The sequence below is a fragment of the Euwallacea similis genome, chromosome 4 (assembly GCF_039881205.1).
Source record: "Euwallacea similis isolate ESF13 chromosome 4, ESF131.1, whole genome shotgun sequence".
Classification (NCBI taxonomy): Eukaryota; Metazoa; Arthropoda; class Insecta; order Coleoptera; family Curculionidae; genus Euwallacea; species Euwallacea similis.
The window spans coordinates 5,892,308-5,917,478 of NC_089612.1; the positions used below are offsets into that span (position 1 = coordinate 5,892,308).

At 39.0% G+C, this 25,171-nt stretch overlaps 3 protein-coding genes across 3 annotated transcripts; 1 reads left to right on the plus strand and 2 right to left on the minus strand.

Annotated features, from left to right (window-relative positions):
- Window positions 1–2,004: 2,004 nt before the first annotated feature.
- On the minus strand, window positions 2,005–2,518 carry LOC136408196 (INO80 complex subunit C). The gene has a single exon (XM_066389059.1). The coding sequence runs from the start codon at window positions 2,400–2,402 to the stop codon at window positions 2,046–2,048; it is 357 nt and encodes a 118-aa protein (XP_066245156.1). The 5' UTR covers window positions 2,403–2,518; the 3' UTR covers window positions 2,005–2,045.
- A 929-nt stretch (window positions 2,519–3,447) lies between these two features.
- On the minus strand, window positions 3,448–5,449 carry LOC136408307 (mitochondrial import inner membrane translocase subunit TIM44). Its single transcript, XM_066389210.1, has 5 exons — window positions 5,130–5,449; window positions 4,633–5,074; window positions 4,411–4,558; window positions 4,078–4,356; window positions 3,448–4,022 (listed from the first exon to the last, which is right to left on the minus strand). The coding sequence occupies exons 1-5, from the start codon at window positions 5,178–5,180 to the stop codon at window positions 3,689–3,691; spliced, it is 1,254 nt and encodes a 417-aa protein (XP_066245307.1). The 5' UTR covers window positions 5,181–5,449; the 3' UTR covers window positions 3,448–3,688.
- Window positions 5,450–6,700: 1,251 nt separating this feature from the next.
- Window positions 6,701–24,968, plus strand: wgn (wengen). The gene is made up of 5 exons (XM_066389572.1): window positions 6,701–6,909; window positions 11,096–11,400; window positions 11,805–12,025; window positions 23,171–23,332; window positions 24,174–24,968. The coding sequence occupies exons 1-5, from the start codon at window positions 6,886–6,888 to the stop codon at window positions 24,251–24,253; spliced, it is 792 nt and encodes a 263-aa protein (XP_066245669.1). The 5' UTR covers window positions 6,701–6,885; the 3' UTR covers window positions 24,254–24,968.
- Window positions 24,969–25,171: the final 203 nt, after the last annotated feature.

The window sequence follows — 25,171 nt, forward strand, 5'->3', positions numbered from 1 at the left end:
TCGGGACAAAAAAATTGGACATTCCTCCAGCACGTCCGAAATAATAAATTCTTCAATATGCGAAGGAGAGCTCTCCCGAGTAATCACGTCAGAGTGACGTGAGTTTACTGACATTGCGCATGGCTGAGCTACGTTAATTGAACAATTTTGACGTCATTTCCAGAAACACGGGAGGAGTTTGGTGACAGATTGACGTCATGAGAAGTAATAGTGGACAATTAGTAAACTGGTCATTATGCTCATCCTCCTTTTAAGTAGGAGAAGCCTCGTCGTCTAACATCTTGACCAGCTGTGTGTACGCCCGATTTTTCAAACTCCTCGTAACTTTGCCAGCAAGATTATTTCTATAGAATTTTTGTCAAATCCTCTGCTCTAATTCCATTGTTTCTATGGAAATTATCTTGCCGAAAAAGTTACCAGAAGTACGAAAAACCGGACTTTAGTCTGATGCATGCCATGGGTAGTTGTCCAGCAGTGCAGAAATGTCCGCTTAATATTTAGTGATCGGACCGCTACGCTTTTCGAGACTCCCACCATCGAAAAAAAACCGGTAGGACACGCGTGCAGACGATCTGCTTCCTCCTACCTGAAATTTGTTGTATTGGGGGCGTTTTGAAAAATATTTTATGCAAGTTCCATGGAACAGTTATTCTATAATTTCATTCATACTCAAATATCGCGCCAGAAAGAGTAATTTCTGATCGTGGTATCTATTTTCTTTTATTGCTAACAAGAAGTAGCTGCGATCCATCATCTATTAATAATAGATAAGATTGTTAAGACTCTACCTTTTCTATCAGATTCAAATTTTCTTCTTCATTTCTTATATAGAAAGCCTATTAGGAAGTCAATCACGTCCATAACAAGTAAAAAAAAACTCCTCAATATGACGCCTCTAAGAGTTCTAGCTCTTCTGTGCTCACTTTTCATAAATTAAGTGAGCGGATATGATTACACGATCAACCCCCCCCCCCCCCTAATAGGGCTTCACTTTGGCGGGTTGACTGGACCAACCAGCCAACTATAATGGTAATGAGTATTTCTATGGAGCAACTCGTGTGAGTAATTCTCAATTAAAAAAATAACTCTTGCATAACAAAACGAAAGATTCGTTATGAGAAACATCATGGACAATGCGGCCCATGCGAAGACGACTGAAGCGACCTAGCGCTCATAAGTAACGAAAACGGAGGCACTTTCGGCAATGGAGTTATCGTGGCTAATTACACTGTAGGTTCCACGATTAAAGTCACTTCGATGATCATAGCCAACAACCTGGGAAGTTTATATTTTCAGGAAGTACCAATAAGTACCAAATAATAAAATATTGAACAAAAAAACACCTCTAACTTCTTATCTATAGCATTTGTGAACTAGAAAATCCATTAGAGGCCGAAACAAAGGAATATTTCAAGTTGCTAAAATTAGCAAATGGGCAGGCCAATTTCCAAATCACTTCTTCTCATATTGATGCCGTGCAGAGTATCTCAATTACCTGAGGATCTTATATGTGAGAAACGTGTCTTGAGGGGTCATAGGACTGGCTTTTAAACATTTTTAGTTAAAAACTTATTTGTGGTATAGTGTATTTAAAGAAATTCTTGAGGAATGTGCCAGGATGACACTGAAAATCTTAGTTGTGGAAGTTAGTTAGTGTTTCAGATCTTGTGCTGATATCAGAATTCTTTCTAAAAGCACTGAACCAGATGGTAGTGATGAGGACAAGTCAGGCTCAGAGGAGGATAGTTCTGGTAAAGGATCAATCTGTGAGAAAGACTCCAGTTGAAGTATTGAAGATGAGGTTTCTGATAGTTCCAAGGAAGACACATTACAAGCTTGCATATTGAGGGGTATTTTATATCCTCTAAATGGGAATCATCAAAAGAAACACGCAAAATGTTTTGTAAATGACAAGGACTTTATTTAATTTTACCTAATATGTAATGTTTTTAAGTACAAATTGTACAAATTTTTATGTCACGCCTTATGGAGCCTTAACACTTGTAGAATTTTAAGTAGTTGATTATCACCATTTTTTTTTCTAATTAACCCACAATACTGGTAGCCCCTCGTAAAGCCAAATATCCAGCAGTAATATCCATAGGCAAGTCAATAATCGTGGCGTATTCCTCCTTATTGGCATACCTCAGCCTGCTTTGAGGATCAGTGTATGGGGCGACCAATCCAGAGAGATCAGAAAACTTTTCGGCAGGTTTAAATGATGGTGGGGCATTAATGCAGCTATAGTGCAAGGCATTTTCAGCCCATGGCAGGATTTTTTCCGATGAGACAATTTGTTTAAGGCCTTTCCAGGAGCGTTTTTTATTACCTTGCCTGAATAGGAACCAAGAAGTGGATTTGAACACTGGCTTTTGGTCGAGAGTTTGAGGGTCTGAGTTCATCTCTACAGAAAAAACATAGTTTAAAATGGATTTAAAAATTGAGTTTATTTAATATTTGAGAATGTTAGAGAATATAAATAAACAAAATTATGAAGATAATAAACGGATATCTAACCTCAAAAATTGGAATATTGCATTACTCAAACAAATCAGTCAAATGTCAAAATCTAAACGTCAACAGGCACTTGGAGGACAAATGAATATCGGTAGCCATACTCCATAATAATTGTTAATTTGTCTGAATAAATTCTTCGTTTTTCTTACTTTTGCTAAGAAATTTTACTTGTTCTTACTTTATTGAACGTTATTACCTTCTTTGTTTAATTCAGACTGTTATTAAAATATTTCAATATCTCAAAAAGTTTTGCAGTGAGATATTCAGAGGTCCCTTCACTTTGGACGGTTCTAGATTGAATTCAGTTCACATTAGATTGTGGATTTTAAGTTTCAGGCACACATCTAGGCGATAAAATTAAGAGCAAGCTAAAAGGTAAATGTTGCGATATTAAATTATGTGAGTGTCCATATAAAAAATACCAGAGAATCCCCACTTTAAACATGTCCTCGAGGTCCAATTCCCACTAAAACCTGGATTTATTTGAAGACCTAAGAGTAGGCGGGTCAAACCATAAGTTTAAATATAGGTACAAAAGGTTATACCTAAGCAGTGGTGTAACTATTTTACTAGATTTATTAACTAAAAATGACATTTCCCCTCATTCATAGGGTTCTTAGTGCTAATGTAATAGGCTTTGACAGTGAACATAAAATGACCATGGGGCACCTTTACATGAGGCAATTTTTGACATATCAATGAAGCTGAACCCCCATTATTAACAAGGTCTCAACTACTTTCCTGCCTTGCAGAAATGTAGCTATATCACTGTATTTGGAAACCTGAAAAATTAAGGGAGTATTTTGAATAAAAACTACCTACTTATTTTTGCACTTAAAAACCTACCCTTAAAGTCAAATCCTCAATGAAAGATGAAAATTTTGACCTTCAAGGATTGAAAATTGATAATAAAACAAACTTTGCCAATACTTCAATTACAAAAAGAATCATATATATTTTACATAACTTAAAAAGCTATACAATAATTACAATTTGTACCAATAAAGTACAACTGGAAAGTTCCACATTTATCTGAAGTAATATCAATCAGATCTCCATGCCCACCTTGCCCAGTCCTACATCGCGTTTGGTTTGACTTATCAACAAAACAACAAGAAGGCAAACCGTGACCTTTTCAGTTCTTCATACCGAATCTAAAACCAATCCCTTATCAGACCAATTGTTCATTACTGCTGGCTGATAAGTCCAGCAATCGCCATGCCGCTCTTGGATCCGTCTCTGTAATATCCCTGCACAAAACCCACACGTAATTCACTCGCATTATTTTGTCTGGATCGCCTTCAACTACATTCCCCTGAATGTCTTTCACCACCATCACTTGTTGTGAGGTGAAGGAGATTATGAGGACTGGGCCTTGGTCCATTACCTTGCCCATGACTAGATCTACACTGTCTATATCTAGGATCTTGCTTTCTATTTTGTAGCCCTTTTTAAAAGCTTCTTGGATTGGTATTGCAAATAGGTTGTAGGGCCCCTCATGACACCTAAGTTTTAAAAAATGTAATAACTTAAAAGGTCTTGTAAAACTATGAAATTTACCAATCTTTGAGCACTTCCAACTCTCCCCTAGTCATGGCTTCTAAAACATTGGGAATAATGTCAGTCTCACATTGCTTTAGAAATCTCTTGGTATCAAATGTATTGTCAATTTTGCATATTTCAGTTAAAGTTTCTGATAATTCAGTTTTTTGGAACAACCCTCCCATGATATCAGACACTTTATCTGTTAAGAGTTTAGAAGCTCGAATCACAGGATTTTCACTTTCATCATATTTTAGTTTCCAGTCCATTACTTTATGGACATATGTGTTGTTATCCCTAAAATATTCTTTTAATCAAGCACACAGTGATTCTTGGGTAAGGAAAACTTACTTAAAGTTTTGCCATGATTGATAAAACTTTGAATCTTTGTGTAGTTCTATCCCACTTGCCTCAGTATTTGGTTCATAATACTTTTGGTTGCGTACCGAAGAAGTTTCAGTTCTTTTTCGCAGTATTATGGGACTTACATACACTCTACCTAATAAGAATTGGCATTACATTCAAGCCCATACAACCAGAGGTTGTTATAAAAAATAAAACTTACAGCATTACCTTGTATACTTGTGGTGTCAATTTCATTTTTAACTGCCTCAGTAGCTTTGCTAATGCTTTGAAAGGCTCCAGTTTTACCAATCTCTTGAGCTCTCTCTCCAATTGTATGAGTTTTTTTTGATATCTCCTCAGTAATTTTTCCAGCTTTTTTTGCTATTTCTGTCTTCCCTGCCTCATCGATGACTCCCTGAACTTTTCCTCTAATTGTAGATAATTTTTCTTTCAAAACGTCACTCCCTTTTGCAGCCTCTTTTTCCACACTCTCAAACTTTTGTCTTGCAGCCTTTAATGCCTCGCTCTGCTCCAACTTTTCAGCTTCCTCTTTGAATTTCTTTAAGGACTCCTTCATTTCCTTGTTTTTGTTCATTTCATCCCGGAAATTATCATAAAGGCGGGACAAGAATGTGGTTTTTTTTTGGGGCTCTCTCGAGTAATAACACAACTAAAACACACTTATATATTATGCAATTTATGGCCGATTGAGCCGAGAAACTTACAGCATTTCTGGAAGTCGACTGAAGGAGAAGGAGTTTGCTTATCTGGTGCATTGTGCAGAAAGTCACGTAGTAAGAACTTTGAGGAGGGTTATTTTGCGGGAGATCTGACACGTTTTTGATGGTTGATCGCGCCTAACCTCAAAATTTGTTTGTGGGGTGAAGAGCGATATTTGCTAATTGTAGAGAATTATTTACAAAAAATAAGAGTTTATCTAATAAAAAGCTAAAGTTTGCTCAAATAATCATTTTTTTAAGCTTTTTAATAATTTTTTTTGACAAAGCCAAATTACATGATTGCGAGGTCTGTCACTGTCGCTGATATTTATCGTTCTTACCATTTGAGTTCGTCTCTCTTTATCTACGTACATTTATAAGAGAGAGAACGCGTGTATGTGACGTTTCATGCTGAAATATAAAATGTTCTCGAAGCATGGGCGTAGGTGAAGGGAGATCGAGACGTCAACAATGTGAAAAATCATGGCCCTGTAGATTACGTAAATGTCGTACTTGTACCTTTATTTTTTTAATAATTCATAGTTGGTTTGGAATCCCGAAATGAATATTGATTGATTAGGTTTTTTCATTGACGTACCACATATTTCTTATCAGATTGATCATTTATCACCTCAATGAGGCATAAATTCCTGCTTTTGAATCTGTTTTAATTTAGCTAAATTTAGCTTTTCATCCCAAGTGGAACGTTTGACTAACCATCAGCCAAAGTAAATGAGAAGCAGAAGTTCATTCATATTTCTGAGTAATCTAGTTTCTTAGTTTTTATGAGCCGAGATATTTATATGTTTATGTTAGTTTGATGCCACCGCTTATATTTCTAAGTATAGACGCGTCTTTGATAACTAAAAGTTGAAATTTCTCCTTGATAAACCATTTTTACTTTTTTGTTCCCAAAAGAACCAAAAACCTTTCTCTGTACCTATTTCCATAGTGCCACAAACCAGATGTGCATATTTATACGTATTTTAATTAGAAGTTACAACCGGGCTGAGAGCCAAACAGTCTGCTGTTCATGAATGATTCCTCCTAGTGTAGGATACAGTTCTGGCACTAAGAATAACCCAGAATTTACCTCTGGAAATTAATGACTGCAATCTAAATACGAACCACTAAACACCTGATGCGAGACCTCTGCCTTTATGTATTTCAAGTTTGAAGGAATAATCCATCATCATATATACGTCCTCGTTGTTAAGATGGGGACTAGAATAGAGAGCCCTTCAAACTTTGCTTTACTATGATTGAGGCTTGTGGTGCGGGTTTGAATTGGTATGCACCAAACGTCCCCCGATCGAATACAATTAGAATATTTAAGGTCACAAGCGGAAGTAGCAGTATACTTGCCGGCAATGTTGGCTCTAGAAGTGGTGTTTTCGTGCCCCAACAAATTGGAACTTTCCTGGATAATTTTTAAACCCTATAGAGTTTCTTTTGGAATCTTAATTAACTAATTAATTAGTTAATTGTAGAACCAGCATTTAAAGCTTTACACTGGTGGGTGCCAAATCGCCTGCGCGCCGCATCAGTGGTTGGTTCGAAAATAGCGCGGGCTTTCGATTTCGTCGAACCAGTCGCGTTTTGCGTGTCGAATCGGATGGTTTGCGTTCACCTAAAGCCGGGTTCACATTAGTTTCACGACAGTCGATCCAGGAAAGATTATGTTGTTCCCCATCACGAGTGTTCTCGGAAGCAGGCGTTTTTTGCGATAGACCTATAAGACAGGATACCTTTCCTTGGACGTATGGCGGATTTTAAGACCTTTAGGGTAAGGCTAAGATGGGTTTTAGATGACAAGGAAGATTCAAAAATCAAACTTCCCACAACAAAGTATTTTAAGTTAAGAGATTGGAATTTTGCAGTTCATTGAGTGGACTTACTTTAGGACGTTGAAATTCTTCCAATGAACCAATTATCTGAAAACTGTTTTTTAATACCCAGATTTTCAAGTGACCCAAAAATGACAACAATGCGAAGCTCGTTCGTCAGAATAGCATGATGGATATAATTAATTGACATGTGAGTGCGACAGAAATGACCAATGCAATGTTCTGAGTACAGTGTTGTCAGAGTTCGAGAGATTTCTTCAATTTCGCGATTAATTTCTTGCCTTGGAAAAGAAAATCCATATTTTATCTGCATTGTAGACAAATTCTTTAAACGGTTGCCTTATTCTTTAACTCTAAGTTTCTTACGCTCTCATCCGTCTTTCATCCTGTGCTGAATCTTTCAAAGGAGTATAAGAGTGTAGTAGTTGTCACTGACTTCAAGAAGACCATCTGTCATTAGACGGACAATGGACGGTCGAAAGAAACCTGGACAAAACGTTTTTCACAATAGTTTTCCTATTTATTTCGCTGTAGATATGTGCGTTTGAGTAAAAGTCCTTTTATTGCTTAGATGAAACGTGGGTGATTTCCACAAATCTGAAATATGCCCTCTTCGCACATTCGCATGGTCAGTGGTGCGAATGAATTTTATCTTTTATGGAGCGTAATCTCCTCAATAGATCAGAGGAAGTACTGACCCTTCCCGAGCTTTTACCGGAATGGGTTTTATTCAAGAGTTTATATATCGAGGCATAGTTTCGTTTTTATTTCGAGCATCGTTTTAAGATATTTTCAAGTCATTAAGACCCATATAATCCAGTGTTATGTTAAGGCTCTCCGAGTCCCACACAACTAAACTCGCCCGTCTAATGGCAAACAAATTAGACGCTCCGTCGCTCAAATGAGGCCATATTTCCATTTTCTTTATGTATGTAGATCCCACAGAACATTAAGCCAAAACTAAACTTACTAACTACATATAGCCGACTAAAAGCGTAATTAATTGTGGATGAAACAGGCTTAGGACGCTTTTGAAGGTATTTTTGTGCGTATGTTTCTCCATTATAGAGGGTGTTATTAGGCAGCTGAAAATAGCCAGTCAAAATAGATTCGCAAGATGTGACAAAAAGATGAAATAACAACAGGCGAGACCTAAGGCAGACGAAGCAGATACTCTTGGAATACTCGCATAGCACGCTTTCACGCCAGATTTAGTTCCATGCGGATTTTATGGAGTTGGTTTCTTTATTCTTTCTTTGGTCGGTGTTTTATGGCCTTGTTGATGGGCTTCGCTTGGTGGATAATATTAAGTATTAAGACCACATTTCGCTTCTCGCGTTTCATGGAAAGCATTGACATAAAAATCTCGTAGAATAAAGAAACTTTTCAAAGTCCGGCAACCTGGCGCTTTATGTCCATGTTCTTTGTTCCTCTTGCACTCAAATGAAAGTCAAATGCATTGGCCACGTCATTTTGACAAATGAACGTTGCGCCGTTGCTATTTACTAATGGCGAGTTTTAATTTCTCCATGCGTCGATATTACCTCTGAATAAATGATATCCCGAACATACATCATTTTCCCCATTTTGTACATTCCTGACGTTTGCAATCCTTTCCACCTTAATTTCCTAGATATCCTCCATTCTTGAAAGTGTCAGTCACCTATTTGGCCCTTACTTGCTGGTACAAGAATGGGGAGAGAGGACGGCCATTTCCCCTTGATAAATAGCCTTCGGAAAAAAAGCGAAAGTTGGTCAGTTTATTGGAAGATACATAAATACCTATAGAGTGACCCAGATCGGGTTAGTTCCATGTCGTTACATAGAACAACAAAGAAAACAAAACGTCTGATTTTCTTTCCGGATTTTCCAGTACATTAAACGTGTGCCAACTCGGGTTCGTTTTCGTATTATAAGAGTGAATTATACATGATGTCCTGCCAAAACGGTTTTTACATTATTTCTCGGCATACACATGGAATTATGCGGGACATGAGACCTCTGTCCTCTATTCCATAACATTAAAGCCTGTTCTCTAAGTGAGAGATATGCATAGGAGGGTTTAAAGAGTAAAATAGTTTTATCTTTAGTTTAGAGCTTTAATGAATGACCATCGTTGTCTCTGTAATAAATCAAACTCCTGAACAACCCCTTGGAGAGACCCTAAATTGTCATGTGTCTTCTAACAAAAATAAATACAAAAACCCGGTCTTTTGTGCTTATTCTATTGTTTCTGTGACTGGGAGTGATGTATTCAAAAAGGGCGTTTGTCTCTCTCAAATCTTTGATACCACTCGATTTCCATATGAATCCCACTCACCTCACCAGGTTTTTTGTGACAAAGACAATAGGGCGACTTTCAAGAGATTTTACCACTTGACACACTCTCAAGGTAAAAACCTTTTCTTCCCATTGCGAATGGTAATTTCAATTTCACTTAAGCCGATGACATAATGTCCTCAAGAGAATCTCCCTATGTAGAAAATTAAATAATGGACTCGTTTATTTATCGTTTAAATCTCCGTACAGTCTTAAATTAAAAGAAATGACAACAGATGGGCTCCATTAGGATTGCTTTGTGAGGTCAAATGCCTCTATGGCTTCAAGCCTTACTGCCTGATTACCGGTTGCAATACGTAAAAGTGGTCATATTTCACGCAAAATTTCTGGTTGAAAACTATGCACGTCCAGTAGGGTATACGGTAGTATTTTATTACCATTGCCAGTGGTAAAAATAACAATTTCACAATTTAACAGCTACCACTTCCTTTAGTTTACTACAGAAAGCAAATCACGGGCGGAAATGGAGAGTTTAATGTGGGAATGGAATCTTCGGTATGGTTGAATAACATTTTAAAGTTGAGATAAAGTATCTTTTATTATTAACAAAATGATATTTATGAAACTCTGGCAACATACCACCACAACCTTAGAGCCTCCACATTTTGCTGTCTCTCTCACACTTACACTTCAGGCAGATATGTCGATCAGGTAATTTTGACAAGTGAACATCGCCCTGTTGCCATTTAGTGAGTGCACGTTTAAAATTCCTTGAAGTTGATTTTTTAGAAATTACTCGAGGTCAAAAAATGTCCGATATTCTAAGTTCTTTGCTCTTTACTCAACACGTAAGGTATAACAAGCACTTTCGAGATCTACAGTTATAATAACATACAAGACAAATGGCTTCTATATCTTGAATCATTAAGATGGCAATCTCGTGTGCTGGACTGTATAAACTTTCATGAGAGCTACTATATTTTACTTTAGGTTTTATTATATGTAGGTGACTCATTTCTTTAGGTTTTCTAAAGATCGCGGACATGTGTTAGAGAGAGAGAGAGAGAAAAAATAGGAGAAACCAGTCATTGTATGAATCTCATACATTATAATCTGTTTAAGGAATATTGAATTAACATACCCAGAAACTGAGTACGAGACATGTTAAAAGGAGCATTGTTTGGTTGACGAAAGACGCAGGCATTAGGCATGACCGTTTTCAAGGATAACGCAATTAGCGGCACCCAAAAAAACAATGTTCAAGTGAACAATAACTACATAAAATTAATGGTCTGAGAAGAAAAAATCAAGAGGCCGTGTAATTCTTTTTTGTTTGTCGAAGTTTTGTTGAAGTCAACGAACTTTCAATCTGAAATTTAATAATTGTGCACTTAGGCGAGAAAAATATTCCGCGCATTCGCCATTTTATGCAGAGAGGGAAAATAATCGACAAATATCTAATTAAATTTTATTCCCAGTTGCATATTTATCAATTACGCAACTGAATTCTATGATGCAAGAACAGCGACGATTTGTCTGTCTCTGTTAACTTTCGTCAAACAAATATCGAGCACAGCATTATAAAAACCATGTGCCTCTAACTTCAATAACAACTATATTTGCCATGAAAAACGGACCTTTATAGCTAATCAACATCCAGGTTCTCTAGTCTGCATCTCTCTAAATGGCAACAAAGCGTTGTTCACTTGTCAAAAAATCATGTCAACTGTATAGAATTTACGCACAAGTGCGAGAGAGAAACCCTCTTATGGCCGTTCTGAGGCTGTTAGTGCCACGTTGCCGGACTGTAAAATATTTCTCTAAAAGATAAATTTTATTTTTCAGGTAAAGGTAGAAGCCTATACCCCATCTTTGCTCCTCCTAATCGTCACCACCTCCACTGTTCTTGCCTCAATTTGTCCCCAAAAACAGTACCTGAATGCCCAACGGCAACGTTGCATGAATTGTACAGAATGTTCCCCTGGAACCGTAGTGTTAAGGCCCTGCGAGTTGCACAGAGACACTTATTGCGGCCCTCTTAGCGATTTAGACGATCTTTTTGTTAACAACGATGGGAATCCCCATCGACATCATCATGACAAGCATCGAAACGACAGACATCGAACCAGGGATGGAGAGACGGCTTGGAGGTAAGAAGATTACTTTTTTCATATTTTCAATGCTAGTAGTAGTTAAGCATAAACCATTGGTAATCATCCGTGTTTAATCGCCACCACAATCGGTCTTGCAATAGCTTTATTCGAACCATTCCATCGTAACGATTGGTGCTAAATGGTAAAATACAGAAAATCAGAGATTAAAGTGGGTCAGACGGGTTGGTACGGTGGTACATGGTGGCCTACCATTTAGTGTTTGCACGAACGATTAGCTTATTAGAAGTGCGCGTTTCGAATGTTAAAAGTTCAGCAGTTTCTGCCCAGTGTAGTAGTGGTGGGACTCTGCCCACGGCATGGGGAAAGTGATGTAAGAAAGACGTCATTGCGGATTCAAATTTTGAAGTATGTTTGAAAAATTTGAATTTGTCTTGTTACAGACATGGAGATGCAGTTAAAGGGGGCGGTCTCCTCTCGGCGGCCATGGACGTCGCCAGTTCGGAGGCTCCATTTTCCAGCGCGGAAAATCTGGTTTGGGATTGGCAGGCAATCGCTCTGACGTCAGCAGTGTTCGCCTGCATCCTGTTTTTTCTTGTGATCACCCTGTACTCATTGCACCAGGCCCGGCAATGGCGAAGGCTCAAGGAAAATTTTGAGGCCGGTAAGTAATGGGTTTTAGTTTTGGTCCGCATTCGGACTAGTTCAAATTTATACGCCTTTAATCTCTAATTAATTAGAGCCGTTTTTCTCCGGGCCGTAAACAAAATTTAACGAGATCCCGGCTTCGGACAAAGCCTCCCTTTGGAATCCGGGTTTACAAGGAAAATTTTAAACGAAGCCAATTAATGGCGGATATCTCGGGGCGAAATGCGAAAATCCAGTTATCTCGAATTGAAATTTGATTTGCAGACTTCTAGACGACAGAATATCCGCTTCTTGTAAAAATTATATGAATTTCTCTTCTCAATTCTGAGTTGTCTCAATTGCGCCGTGAAAAACGACAATAAAGGGCAATCATTGCAATTTTCGTTGCATAATCTAAACGTCGATTTGAAGGTTTATAGAGGTCAATCCAGCCGGCATCATGTGTGCGTGTGTGTGACCAAGTGCGGTTAGAAAAAGGTAATTGAATGAAATGGCGGAAGTTTGTTACGGATCATTAAAGAAAAAGTATTTGAAGGTGACGTATCATGGTACTATCCTTTTTTAATTAATATTAAGGTAGGCAACGTTGCTTGGACAATTTCCTCCTGTGTAAAAGCGAACACGTCGTTATAAGAACTTCATTTCCGGCTTTATGGTTTTAAACACGCGTGCTACATGTAAACAATCATTCATATTTTCAACATCTGGAACCCCAACGTAAACAACGACGCCGAACCTTCCTATCTGCCTCGGTAAAGGCCTAGATTACAAAATGCCATCATTCCGCAGTCTCGTTGCAGTCATTCATTAATATTTTTGGTGGTACTACGAATACCATCGCGATGTCTCCCGAAACCAAAAGCGGATTGATAGTTCGTAATAAATAACCTGTAAAAGGAGTACCGAGTCACATGTTGCGTACTAACTAGGCTGACTGAACAAAACAAGATGGCCTTCTTCCAAGCAAGGATAAACCCATTTTGGGCTCTTTATGTTGGCAAAGGTTTGGTCTTAACTGTCTAGACGTGGACATATCTGATGCTTTTGTTTACGTACCTCGAAGACACATGTTTACCAATGATTGCGCTCTGATCGATGAATCCTCAAGAGAAGACCGAAATTCCCATCGCTTCCCACAGTTTCTGTATTTCTGGAATTGCTCAAAGTGCCCTTTAAAGGCCGGATTGTTAATGTGCCGTTAACTTTAACACGAAGTTGGTTCAATATCGAAAACCCGAATTTCGATCAATAACACTCAGGCTCCATTCCCACTTTTCTATAAAGTCGAGCGTTCGAAGGGTTTAAATTTAACTTTATTAAGGCATTAAAATTGAATAAAATTGAGAATTGTCACCTTGAGGTAATAGATCCCTTAACAACTCGCGCGGAAAATATCAAAAGGCCACATGCAGTGAGTAAAATAATAATCTGATTTCGACAAAGTAAGAATAGTTGCAATGTCCAGATGTCCGCAACTCTTTTCTTATCGAAGCCAAAGAAGTGACCCAAAAAACAAAATGTTGGGCCAAAATGTGCCTCGAAAGTGATTTAAGTTGAAATATTTTTAAACCTTGGAATGGCCCATGCAGGACTTCAAATTTTAGGAAAAAACAGCGTGCGTTTGTCGCACTCGGTATTCAATGACAATAGACTTTCTCTAAAAAGGTACAGACGCGGTGAATCGTTTCACGTCTTCTTGATGAATTGACCTACAATTCAGGCAAAAGCACTAAAAATCACTCAAATCAGACGATAGGTTTAGAAGTTATTTAGCATTAAAATTGTGGCATATTTTCAGGGAGCAAAAAACCTCGAACAGCGCATGTTTTGCTTTAATCATATTCTCGTAAAACGAGTAATAGAGCTATGAGCTCATCTTTTTTTTCCTTTTATTTTTAGGCGAAGTACACATATTGTAGTCTATACACATTTCTGCTTGTTGATTATAGTCAGATAAACTGATCTACAGACACCCTGTATATTGAGTGACTTTATGCAATTCCCGGTTCGACTACGACACATACGTAGCAGGCCACATACGGTGTGAAAACTAGAAATTATGATCTCATAATATTTTTGAAAACCACTGGTTTATCAGGCCTCTCACACATTTTTAAAATTTAAGAACATAAAACCGAGTATACTTAGGAAGCACGAGTAAAACCGCCCTTTCAGGGACCTCCCAGCTTGGATTGAAGCCACGATTTCAGCTCTCAGAAAAAAAGTCAGCAGGTGTCCAACAGCAGCTTGGACAGTTCGGCATTTACAGAACTGAAGAAATCCCCCAAATTCGTTGAGAAAAATATTCTGGAAATCATTTTATTTACCGTCCAATTGCAGATGAGAGCGAACGCCCAACGCCTTTTTACACTCCTAGAGAAGAGAACATGATTTCGGATATAAATAAAGCTGGGAACAGGTTAGAGGAAGCTGAACATGACCGGGAATTAGTTCCCCAAAGAAAAGATAATTATGCTGGAGATGTTGGAGTCAGATTTTTCGTTTTTAAAATTGAGAAAAATGCGGAATCCGTGGCACCTCAAGAAGTTCCTCCTGGGCCTTGACAGTGGTTTGAAATGGCTGTTCGGCTATTATTGATCCAGTAGCACTTAACGATAAATTTATCTGGAGATTGATGTTTGACACATATTCCAGATTTCGTTGAATGGTGGTAAACATTATTTCCAACTTGAATCTCCGCGATATCGCTCCCAAATAGCCACGTGTCACATTTGCTAATTTGCAACGTCTAGATCAAAATATTCATTGTCATGATTTTGAAAATATATTTTAAACATTCTGGTCGTTGATTTAGGTCTGGACAGCGGGCAGGCCAATGAGCCGCACCACGGTTACCCATCCACTTATTTGGAAATATTCGATTTAGCAATAATAATATAAATAAAATAGACAAATAGACCGCGTCAGTGACGCCAATCATTATGCTTGTCGTGTGATCAATATCTGATATTTATTGAGCTATTTATTTCGACATAAGAGTTTTCAGTTTCTACCTTGAAAATGGAGTAAGTAGGGTGCACTAATGCAGAATGTAAAAATGTTGGGATATTGTTTCTCCCGAAAATGAATACTTTTAATCTAGACTTTGCAAATCGGCAAGTGTGACACATTTTTCAATTATCAATTACTAACCGAATTCGTAAAAAAACGGTCAGATCCCCATTTGAAAGAAAAAAGTTGACGATGGTATTGAAAAACCGAAAAGTCATATCTCTGAAAAGCTATTTTCATGTTGAAGCGCGGCAAAAAGGAGATAGAAATTTTCGGTTATTTGTGAATATCTCTGGAAGTAATCGGAATTTTTAAACACTTAAAAAGGCAAAGTACTCCTCTCACAAAGACACAACCTTGCCTCCATTTAACCGACTCTGTATCTCCTACCGTTTCCGAGATCCCCACGTTGAGAGTTAAATATGGGACACCTTGTACATACGTACGTTGCAAGAGCGTTTCGTTCCTAAGCTTAAAAGCCAAATTGCCAACCTCGTGATAACTTTGCCAGAAACGCGTGAATAGCCCCACTTGAGCCCAGGACCTCCGGACACCGAACCGAACAGCTCGGGGGGCCCGGAAACATATCTGCGGTCGAAGGCCGGCCCCAGAAACACTCTAAAAACTTTCCAATGCCGAATTTTCGGATTCTCTACAAAAACTAATCCAGCCGAATGAGTCATGCATCTGTCCTTGTTCTGCTCATGTATAACATGTCGCGAGAGCGTTCCATTCGTAAGTTTGAAAGCCGAATTATCAACGTCTCGTTAACTTTACCAGGAACATGTGATTTGCGTTCAATCATTGGCCTTTTACACAAGATTCTTCCCAACAGATTTAAAATCCCCGATCGTATAATATTCTTGTAGAAACCGCGTGAATTTTGATTTGCAGACTTACCTGACCGAAATACTTAACCAGCAGTGTCAACCGGTAATTCTCCGAATAAGATTTAGATTGTATGTGTGTATCTGCAAGTTTATTGTCCCACTTCAGCTTCGACTTTGAACATCGTGCATAATAGTATATTAATTCAAAGGAGGAATGGTGCCATTGTTGGGTGTCGCAACGGAAAAGTTCAAAGAAAAGCCGATATCTCGGTGCTTCCAAACACGATTTACATACATCCTTGGGAAATTACCACTTGAATTTTTATATTCGACGAGCATATGAGCGACTGTACCGAGAATTTATTTGTGGAGTCAATGTTGACCGAAAATAAAAGAGAAAAATAGTGCTGGGCGATCTATAAAATTGAGTGTGATTGGAAGTGGTCACGTCTGAGCGGTTTCCGTAACCGATTGTGAGATTAATCCTAGAAAAACCATAGAAAATCGTGAAATTGCTTTTGTAATGGAATTATTGCTCAAAAACCTTGCGGGTGTACGTGTAAAACGACTTAAGGTTTTTGTCACCTTAAAACTGCAATAATAAATCATTTAGGTGGAACGAGCAAGTGAGTTTCGGAGTTTTCAAGCGCCCCATTATTTCTAGGGCATTGTTCACTCCTCCACCTAACGTGCCCGTCACGTCGTTGTTATTCAAGGCTTAACATGCACAACAGACATCTAATTTATTAATTAGTAATTGGCTTAACCGCAATACTGACCACAAAATACATTGTCCAACAGCTTATTGTTTTTGTCTTCGTATGTTGACTTATCGCTTTTATGGACCGTGCACGTGCTTATTTCTCCTTTATGGAAAAGAAAACTGATATATGGCCCCCATACGAAGTCACTCCAGGAGTTAAGCTGCACGCAAAAAGTTTCAATGCTCAATTAATCTGGATAGTCCATAAATCATCAATCAAACCTAACGATCTAAAAAACAAAATCGCCAGGAAATTAATATCCCCCTATAAATCAAATCGGAGTGATGGGATTTTCTCGCTACACTGTTGTTGTAGAAGTTAAATATTTAACTTGCCAAAGGCCCAAACAACGGGGCCCGACGTGGAAACGAGTGAGGTAAGGTGAGAATTTGCCTGCTCCCTTCTGAGGGCCTCCGGTCCACCCCTCGCGCCCCCCGAACCAACACGCCACCCGGAAGAAGAGCGCAGAAGGAAGGCGGAAAGTCGGTGAAGCCCCGGGGAAAGTGTTCTGTAGGAGCGAGGGACAGCTGAGGCGGTGAAGTGATTTGCATTGAATTTCGGGGATTTTTCGGGAAAAAACTTCAGAAGGGCGCTTCTTGAAAACCGAATAGCAATAAGTCGTGCTTCGAGGCGAAACATGGGACGTTTAATAAACTTTTCTTGAATCGATTTAGCGGCAGAAATCGAGCCAATGGAGCAGCAACGCACTCCAGATCTGACAAACGCGTAGAAGAGCGAGTCTCACGGTGGAAAAATTCTCGAAAAATTTGCAGTTTCTCATAGTCAAAAGGCGAATAGCGCTCGCGGATGCCATCTGTTCCACATGTAAAAAGAAGAAGTATAGATTTCATACTGTGTGTAACCGCATTCTAGTGAAGCCCGTTGGAAGGAAAAGCGCCGCTCACACACTCCATTAATTTCTTACTTAAGCGATTGAACAGTTTTTGACGGTCTCGTGTGGGAAAAAATTTCAAGGTTCTTCGAAGCTAAATGCTTCGAAACAAATCACTCATAATCAAAATATAAAGCGGGGATCCCAAGATGCACCTGCGATTTCAGAGCTGAGAGTGAAAATCCGAGAACTGTGTCCTTTTCAGACCTCGACAAATTGCCGAAGATAAGTGAGCTGAAATAGACGGCGAGGCCTATAGGAGAAGGCGAAGGCGTGACGAAATTTATGTAACAAAATGCAGCGATCCAGCTGATCGAAAGCCTCGGTGAGGTCAGTAGATACAGATGACATCAGTGGTGGAAAAAACTATGATCGAGCATTTCTGTTAAGAACAATTCCTAGAGCCATTACTAGCAGGTTGCGAAATATTAAACAACGTTCTTTCTGTCGAATGTAAGACCTTAACAAAAGCTCCTTTACGACGCGATGTGAATTCACCAAAACACAAAATTTTGGAGATGGTTTAGGAAAGATCTACGAATTTGCCTCATATAGAGAAAGTAGTTCTGCCCTGTATTTAGTGGCTCAGAATTAATGCGTTTAGACGCCAAACCTGCCTAAAATGCGTTTTTATAATAGAACACCCTCTACATTAGCAAACGCGACAGATGCTCGAAATGACTACCATTCTGTTCCAAGCACTTCAAAATGCGGGCATTTATAGATTGATGTGTGACCCTCTGGATCTTATTTGCATCAAACTCGGGAACACATTTGACGCAATTCCTCTTTACTGCTATGATGTAAACTTGTTTTTTTTGTTTTCATTTTGTCCCACAAGTAGAAATCAATGGGAGTAAGGTCGGGAGATCTAGCAAGCCAATCCCGTGGACCTAAACCGTTAGTTGTTGCACACTCCAAAAAGCTCCCTTTTTACCTCCGGGCTGCAATGAGCCGGTACTTCGTCCAGATAGAAACAATAGTAGCGACATTCTTCTAGTGTTATATTTTATTTGGTGGAATTTAACGGCTCGTTGTAAATGTCCTTCGAGGGACAGAAAACTTGCTTTTTCTTGAAATCCAATTTCTTTAACCGCATGTGAATTATGACCGGCCCAAAAGTGTTTATTTTGTTCATTGAAAAAGCCTTTCCTGGAAAACTTGGCCTGGCCTGACTAAATTATATTTTAAAAAAAGTTAGGGTACCTTGTTTGCGTTCCAAAATTACCTCATAAAAGTAGATCCTGTATTCGTAATTTTCTGGCTTTGGAGGTTGGACTTTTATGAACTTAAATTTACATGCATTGCATGCATGTTCTACTTAGCAAGGATTATTTAAATTGGAGCATATGCTGATTGCGAATTATCTGCAACAATACGAGTAGAGGCTTGGGGAGAAGCATAGAAGTAAGCTGGAACATAAAAAGCGTGGGAGCAAATGTGGGAAAAAAATGGAACAGAAAGAGCGTAGGAGTAAGTCGGACATTAATATTTTCACGTTGTAATTAATGTTCAAAAGTTGCAGTTTGTCGACTTTTTTGGTGGGGACAAACTATCGGTCCATTTGCTTCCAGCTCCGCCCCTGGACGGCTCAACCTGACCTGATCACAGTAGAGATATTTTCTCTTCCAAGTTTTTAAGAGAGAGCAATTCAAGCACAGAGTTTATTCAGAATCGATGGAACGCTATCTCCCTTTCCAGGGCTTTCTCACGGGAGTAGTTTGTCTTCGCGTTAGTCGTCTCAGATATTCATATTAAAAATATTTGTTGACACGTTTATGCCTTTCCAATATTTCGTGCATTACTTCGTCGCCCGCATCGTTTGTCGGTGCCTCCGGAGGGTAAAGCACCTTGCTTTTCTCCAAAATCGTGTTGTTGTGCTTCGAATTTCCTCTCCGAGCGATTCCAAGTCAATAATGCAGTGTTTTATTGCCGGGTTTCCTCTTCTCCACGCGCACCCAAAACTTAACGCCGATCTCAGCTCTCGCCGCTGGCTAAAAATAAAAAATTGTACTCACACAAAAATGAATTATGGCTTTTTAGTTTCCGTTTCACGATGGCTTTAATGGGATACCTAGCGCGTTATAGAGCGGATATTTTTATTGATACTGGATGTTACGACTTCGTTTTTCGACGCACGAATTTCGGCCGGGCCCGCCCAAAGCCTGGGGAGAAGAATTACGAAAAAGGCATTATCTTACTGATGGGAGTTATTAACACGGGGACTTAATCAATATCGACACTTCCTCTTTGTCGACGAGGCCACCATCGAGACACGTGAACCGCCTGATTAATCGGCTCAAAGCCCGATGATCACGCATGTTGCACTAGTCGTTGATAGAATTGTCTCCTGAAAATTCGGCTTTACAATTTCACGAGGGCTCACTTAATTGCGATAGTGCGAGTGCATTTTACGAGAAAATTATGCGGCATATCAATATCGTTTTTCCCCCGCTCTAAAAGCCGCCAGGCTCCGCTCTTTAGCTCTGTCACGGGGGCTTAAGTAACCTGTCCCGGTTATTTTTAGGGTTGTATATTTTTATCTTGGAAATAGGACTATAGGCGAAACTATGGGTTATTTCTGGAGCGCTTCCAACGCAAATAGGCATTTGCGAAAGAGAAAATCCGGATCTCTTGTCCCAAATTTCGGCTTCCTTCCTCTCGGAACGTTGGGAAGGTGCGTGCGGATCTGGCTAGTTAGCCGTTTTTACGCCAATACCTGTTGTTGCCCGTGAGGACTGGGATAGTGTAACTTTCCCAGCATTGACTGGTCAGCTCAAATATTTACGTGGAACACGAAGTTGTGCCAGATGTTTGATTTTATTTTAAGTCGGTCTGGATATGCGTTTCGCCGATTCCGCGAAAAGTTTACTCGAAGCTACCTTTCAGGATCGGTTTGCGGCGTAAAAGCGAACACACTGACTTTCAAAAAAACCGCAACGCCAAGAAGAGCGCACCGTGTGCATTTGAAATTTCACTGCTATGTTAGACTTGGAAAGAGAAAGAAACGATCAAAATTTCGATTTTACACCTTAACGCGACATGAAGTTTTTCCCTTCCTTGTTTGCCTGCGACGACCATTCCTTTCGCAACTTTTTCTAGAGGCAGATACCGATAAAGGCGTTATTACTCGCATCGCATTTAACGTTTGATAGCGCGAAACACCTCATGTTCGCCAAGAGGCAGTTTACCGTCAATTGACTCCCTTTGAAAGGGGAAGAATTGTTGGAATGCATGAATCGGGTTTATCTATCCGCGAAATTGCGCGAAAATTGGATCGAACAGCTCTAAGGGCTTGGAGAGATTGGTCTAACGAAGGGTTAGTAAATCGTTATCGTTGTAGTTATCGCCCAAGAAGGACGAACCATCGAGAAGATCGGCGACTCCTTAGTTCAGCGACAGACGCCCCGTTTGAAATAATCCCGTCTTTTGGTACTAACTGGGTAGCCACCCTAAATCGAAGAGTCTCCTTTGCACGATTTATCGCAGAATTCAAAGTTTCGGACTAAGCTCATATCGTCCTTTGCGCCGGCTTCACGAGACCACAAGGTGGCCCGACTGGAGTGGTGGCGTCTGAGGGTGCAATGAGTGGATGAATGGAGAAGGACCATCTTCAGTGTTGAGAGTCGATTTTGTTTATAGCGATCGGATGGATGGTTACTTGGTAGAAGGCACAGAGCGATTAAATTTGAACTTAGTAGAAAGGCGCCATTCTGGCTTGACACCAGATGTCATGGTTTGGGAGTCATCCAGTATGGTAGTCGGTCTCCTCTCGTTTTCATTTATGATCGATTAAGTGCTCAGAGATGCATTAATAATGTCTTAAAACCGATACTGTACATGCGCAACCATCCTGAAAGCACATTCCAACAGGGTAATGCACGACCACATGTAGCCAACGTTACTTTGAGATATTTGAACGCCGAAAATTTGGATATTTTGCCTTGGCCTGCTTGATTTCCCGATTTATCCCCAATAGAGCACGTGTGGGACATAATGGGTCGGAGACTTTGACATTTAGCTCGTCCTCCAGAGACCATAAATGAACTCCACGAGCAGGTGCAAATTGCCTGGGATACAATGCCACAGGAAAATATTGACGATTTAATTTTGAGCACGTCACGTCACTTACAGAAGTGTATTAATTTAAGGGGAGATACCACCTATTATCAAGTTTTTTTAATTTATTCATAAAAATGTTCTTTTGATATTTTGATAGTTTTTATCTATCGTCCAACCCAAAGTCGGGCCAAAATTTCAAACGTGTACGATGTGTTCTTGGTGTTGCAGGTATTTTTAAAGTCAATTTACAAATGGGTTTCGAATATTGCCATGTTAGTAACCGGCTATTCTACGACAGAGTTGCTTTTTAATGAGCATAAAAACACGGTTGATAACAATAAAGGTGTGACGTAAACAACTTAAAAACCCATCACGGTGCCCGTACATACCAAACATCTACTTACAACTGCTAATGTTTAAACAAAAGCTGATGGGTATTTTTTCACAACTCGGACCAGCTAGTGATCATTGTTGTTAATTAGCACGTACTTCTCGCTATTCTCTATAAACGCAAATTGACCGGCTTGTTTATATTACCGAGTTTAAAGGCTGCTAATTGCTAACAAAATATTACTACGAACATCCTGCAAAACGACCTAGTCAAGACTCAAAAGCATTCAATTACTATAGATATTATGTAGATAGTAGTTCCTAAAATAATTATTATTGTGCAAATTACGTCGGACTGGTGCGCTACCACTCAACAGATTTTTGAAAGCGTGAGGCAGGAAACGAGCAATGAATAGAGCTTTTTGGTACTACTTTTTTTTTAATGGGAAACTGCTATGTTTGCGTTCAGAGACTGCCTTAATGTTGAGTAAACAATGATTGATGCTTTAGTTAACTACCGACTATAATAGAGGATACACATTATACTTGGAGAACTTAATTAAAATACGAATAAGTCAAGGTGCCCTTTAAGATTAATGAAAAAGCACCGGTGTTCCAAATAGAGAGAAACGCACGGGAAAAACTTTATATGATGCAGAAATCATGTTCAACATAGTGGATTTTTGAGGGGTATCTTTTAGGGAATTCGATTTTCGGGGAAGGAATTTAACTTCGGGATCAAAATTTATAATCTCGCGATTCCGAATTGGAATTAAATGGGTTAAAATGTCTTGAAGCGCTGCTATTGATGTTGGCCTACATTAGGACGCGACAGCTCAGCATATGCACAAATGTACACTTCTCTTTCGCCATTTAATCAAGAGAATTTTCTCCCACACGCCCAATATTCGAAAATCCTTTTCTGATTATTTTTAGCAGATTTTCGGCTATTTTTATCCCAACCTAAATATTCTCTGATTAAATATCAATCGTCATAAACCAGCGCCATAAACAAAAACGACAGGAAATTGGAAAATTTAGTTGTTTCACATTGCGCTCTGAAGTAGGTGGTAAAGGCATAAAAGTAATGATTTATCGGCCTCAAACCGCACCCCCGAATATGTTTACAAATTAAAATTCCCCGACTCAATAGCTCCCACTTGAATTCGAATTGATGACAGCTAGTATAACGCGAACTGGTCAGGTTGATTGATCGCCCAGCTATACACCTCATTTATTTAATAAATAAATTATTTATTCATTTTTTCTAGATGTTGAAGAGCTCTCCGCTCGTCTCTCCTTGATGGCCGCTTCCTCGACGGAGAAATGCGAGTTTCTGGAAGGCGAAGGTTCCGGTTTTCTTACGGCGAGTTCGACGGGAGATCCCAACTATCTGAACACCAGATGTGTTTATTTGGAACAACTGCTCAGCGGTAAGTCCAATCAAATACCGTAAACTAAAGGGAAAAAGTCAGAAACACGTGGCCCTCGAAGCAATAACGCCGTTTTGGCCGACTGCAAGGGATGCGGCCCTATAAAACGGCCCTTTGTGTATTTAAATTTAACTCAGACGTATTTTTAGGCAATAAATCTTTTTTCATTGCCTGCATAGCACCGTTCCGTTTGATGCGAAATTAATTTAAGACTGAACCGCAAAAAATTCAATTTCGTTGCAGCATTTCAACGCTTTCTTCAACGAACATTTCTGAAAGTTTTTTTGTCGCTTCCAAAATGAGAAGGATTTTAGCGATTTCGCTAATACAAATTTAAGCTTTCCTTCAGATTTAGTCCTCTGACGCTCCGGTCACCCGACATTCTTAAAATTGAAGCGGTGAAATACAAACGTTATTGGAAATTTCCACTCTCAAAGAAAAAATGCGAAGCTCGGCATTTTTTGTCTTCTAATTTGGGGGACTACCCGAATTATTTTGTCTATGGCGCTGTAACCCGACACTTAAAAAACGCCAATTAGTACATGACCATCTTTTCCCTTTAATCTTCACCAGATGTTTCGTTCGCATAGTTCGAAATGTAGGTAGATACATGTGCTATGTCGGTTATTTCGAAGGAAATTTCTGTTCGACCAGGTGCCATCTAAAAAGTTTCCGTTAAATTCCAAACAGTCGGTAAGTTTTCGAGTAGGCAGGAAGTGTGCGGTTCACGTAATTAGCATCATTCCGAAATAACTTACTACAGACCATGTGACACTTTCGACTGCTTCCTGTAGAAGCCCTATTTATGTGTCGGCTTGAAGAAAATCTTGTTTTGTTACAGTTCGGAAAGAAGACGAAAAGAACAGCAGCTCCAGACCAAAAGGCAACGTCTACATCGAAGAAAACAAGCCGAAAAAGTAAGGAATTTTGTCGAAATTTAACCACCCACGTAGTGCGTGACTAATCCCTAAGGGTTAATCACACTTAACGTAAGAATTGGTAGTTTAGCAGAGAGTACAAAGTTGTATGCACAATGATGTAGGTAACATGAGATTGCATATGTTATTATTTATTAATACGAACAAACACATATTTTCGTTGTTAATAATTTCATTGTTCCTTGATTGTAGTTTTAAGTATTTATGTATGTATTAGCCATTAGCCGGAACCATACATATCTGTATTTATAGTCATATTTGCTTTTGATGTCAATGATCACACGCTGATCAAACGCATTGTTAAAATTGTATAATAGGTGATTTTTAGTATCATAGACTTAACAATAATAACGTACCTATAATTAAATAATTTATTTTTCTTTGGTAAGTTGTAATATGATTGTAAATAAGCTTTTCAGTCATTAAATGGCTGTGTGTGTATACTGGAACGTCCGGGAGAAAGGAGCCGACCCCCCATTGGGAAAATTGGACCATTTATTTATCATTGTGAAAGAAAATTACTCCTGTATATTTTGGCTTCGTCTTTTGATAATTAATCTTATTCAGCGCATTGCAAAGCTCGCGAGAGCGTAATTAAGACGTGAATATATGTGTATAATTAGGCATCTAATATTACAATTGTAAACTAAAATTGTATAAATAAATTAAATCTGCTGCAACAGTTTTAAGCCCTAGAATATTTGTTTTTTTTAATGTTCCCGTGACTTATATAAAAAAAAACTAATTAAATAATTAAGAATCATTGGCCGTAGTATTGCGATTATTCTCTACATAATCTACACCTCGGCTATTATTATTATAGCTATAGGATGCGCCACTGAAGTTTAGACTAATTTTCAGATTAGTTGTGTTGTCACGTCAACCGAGGGCGCGGCAATCA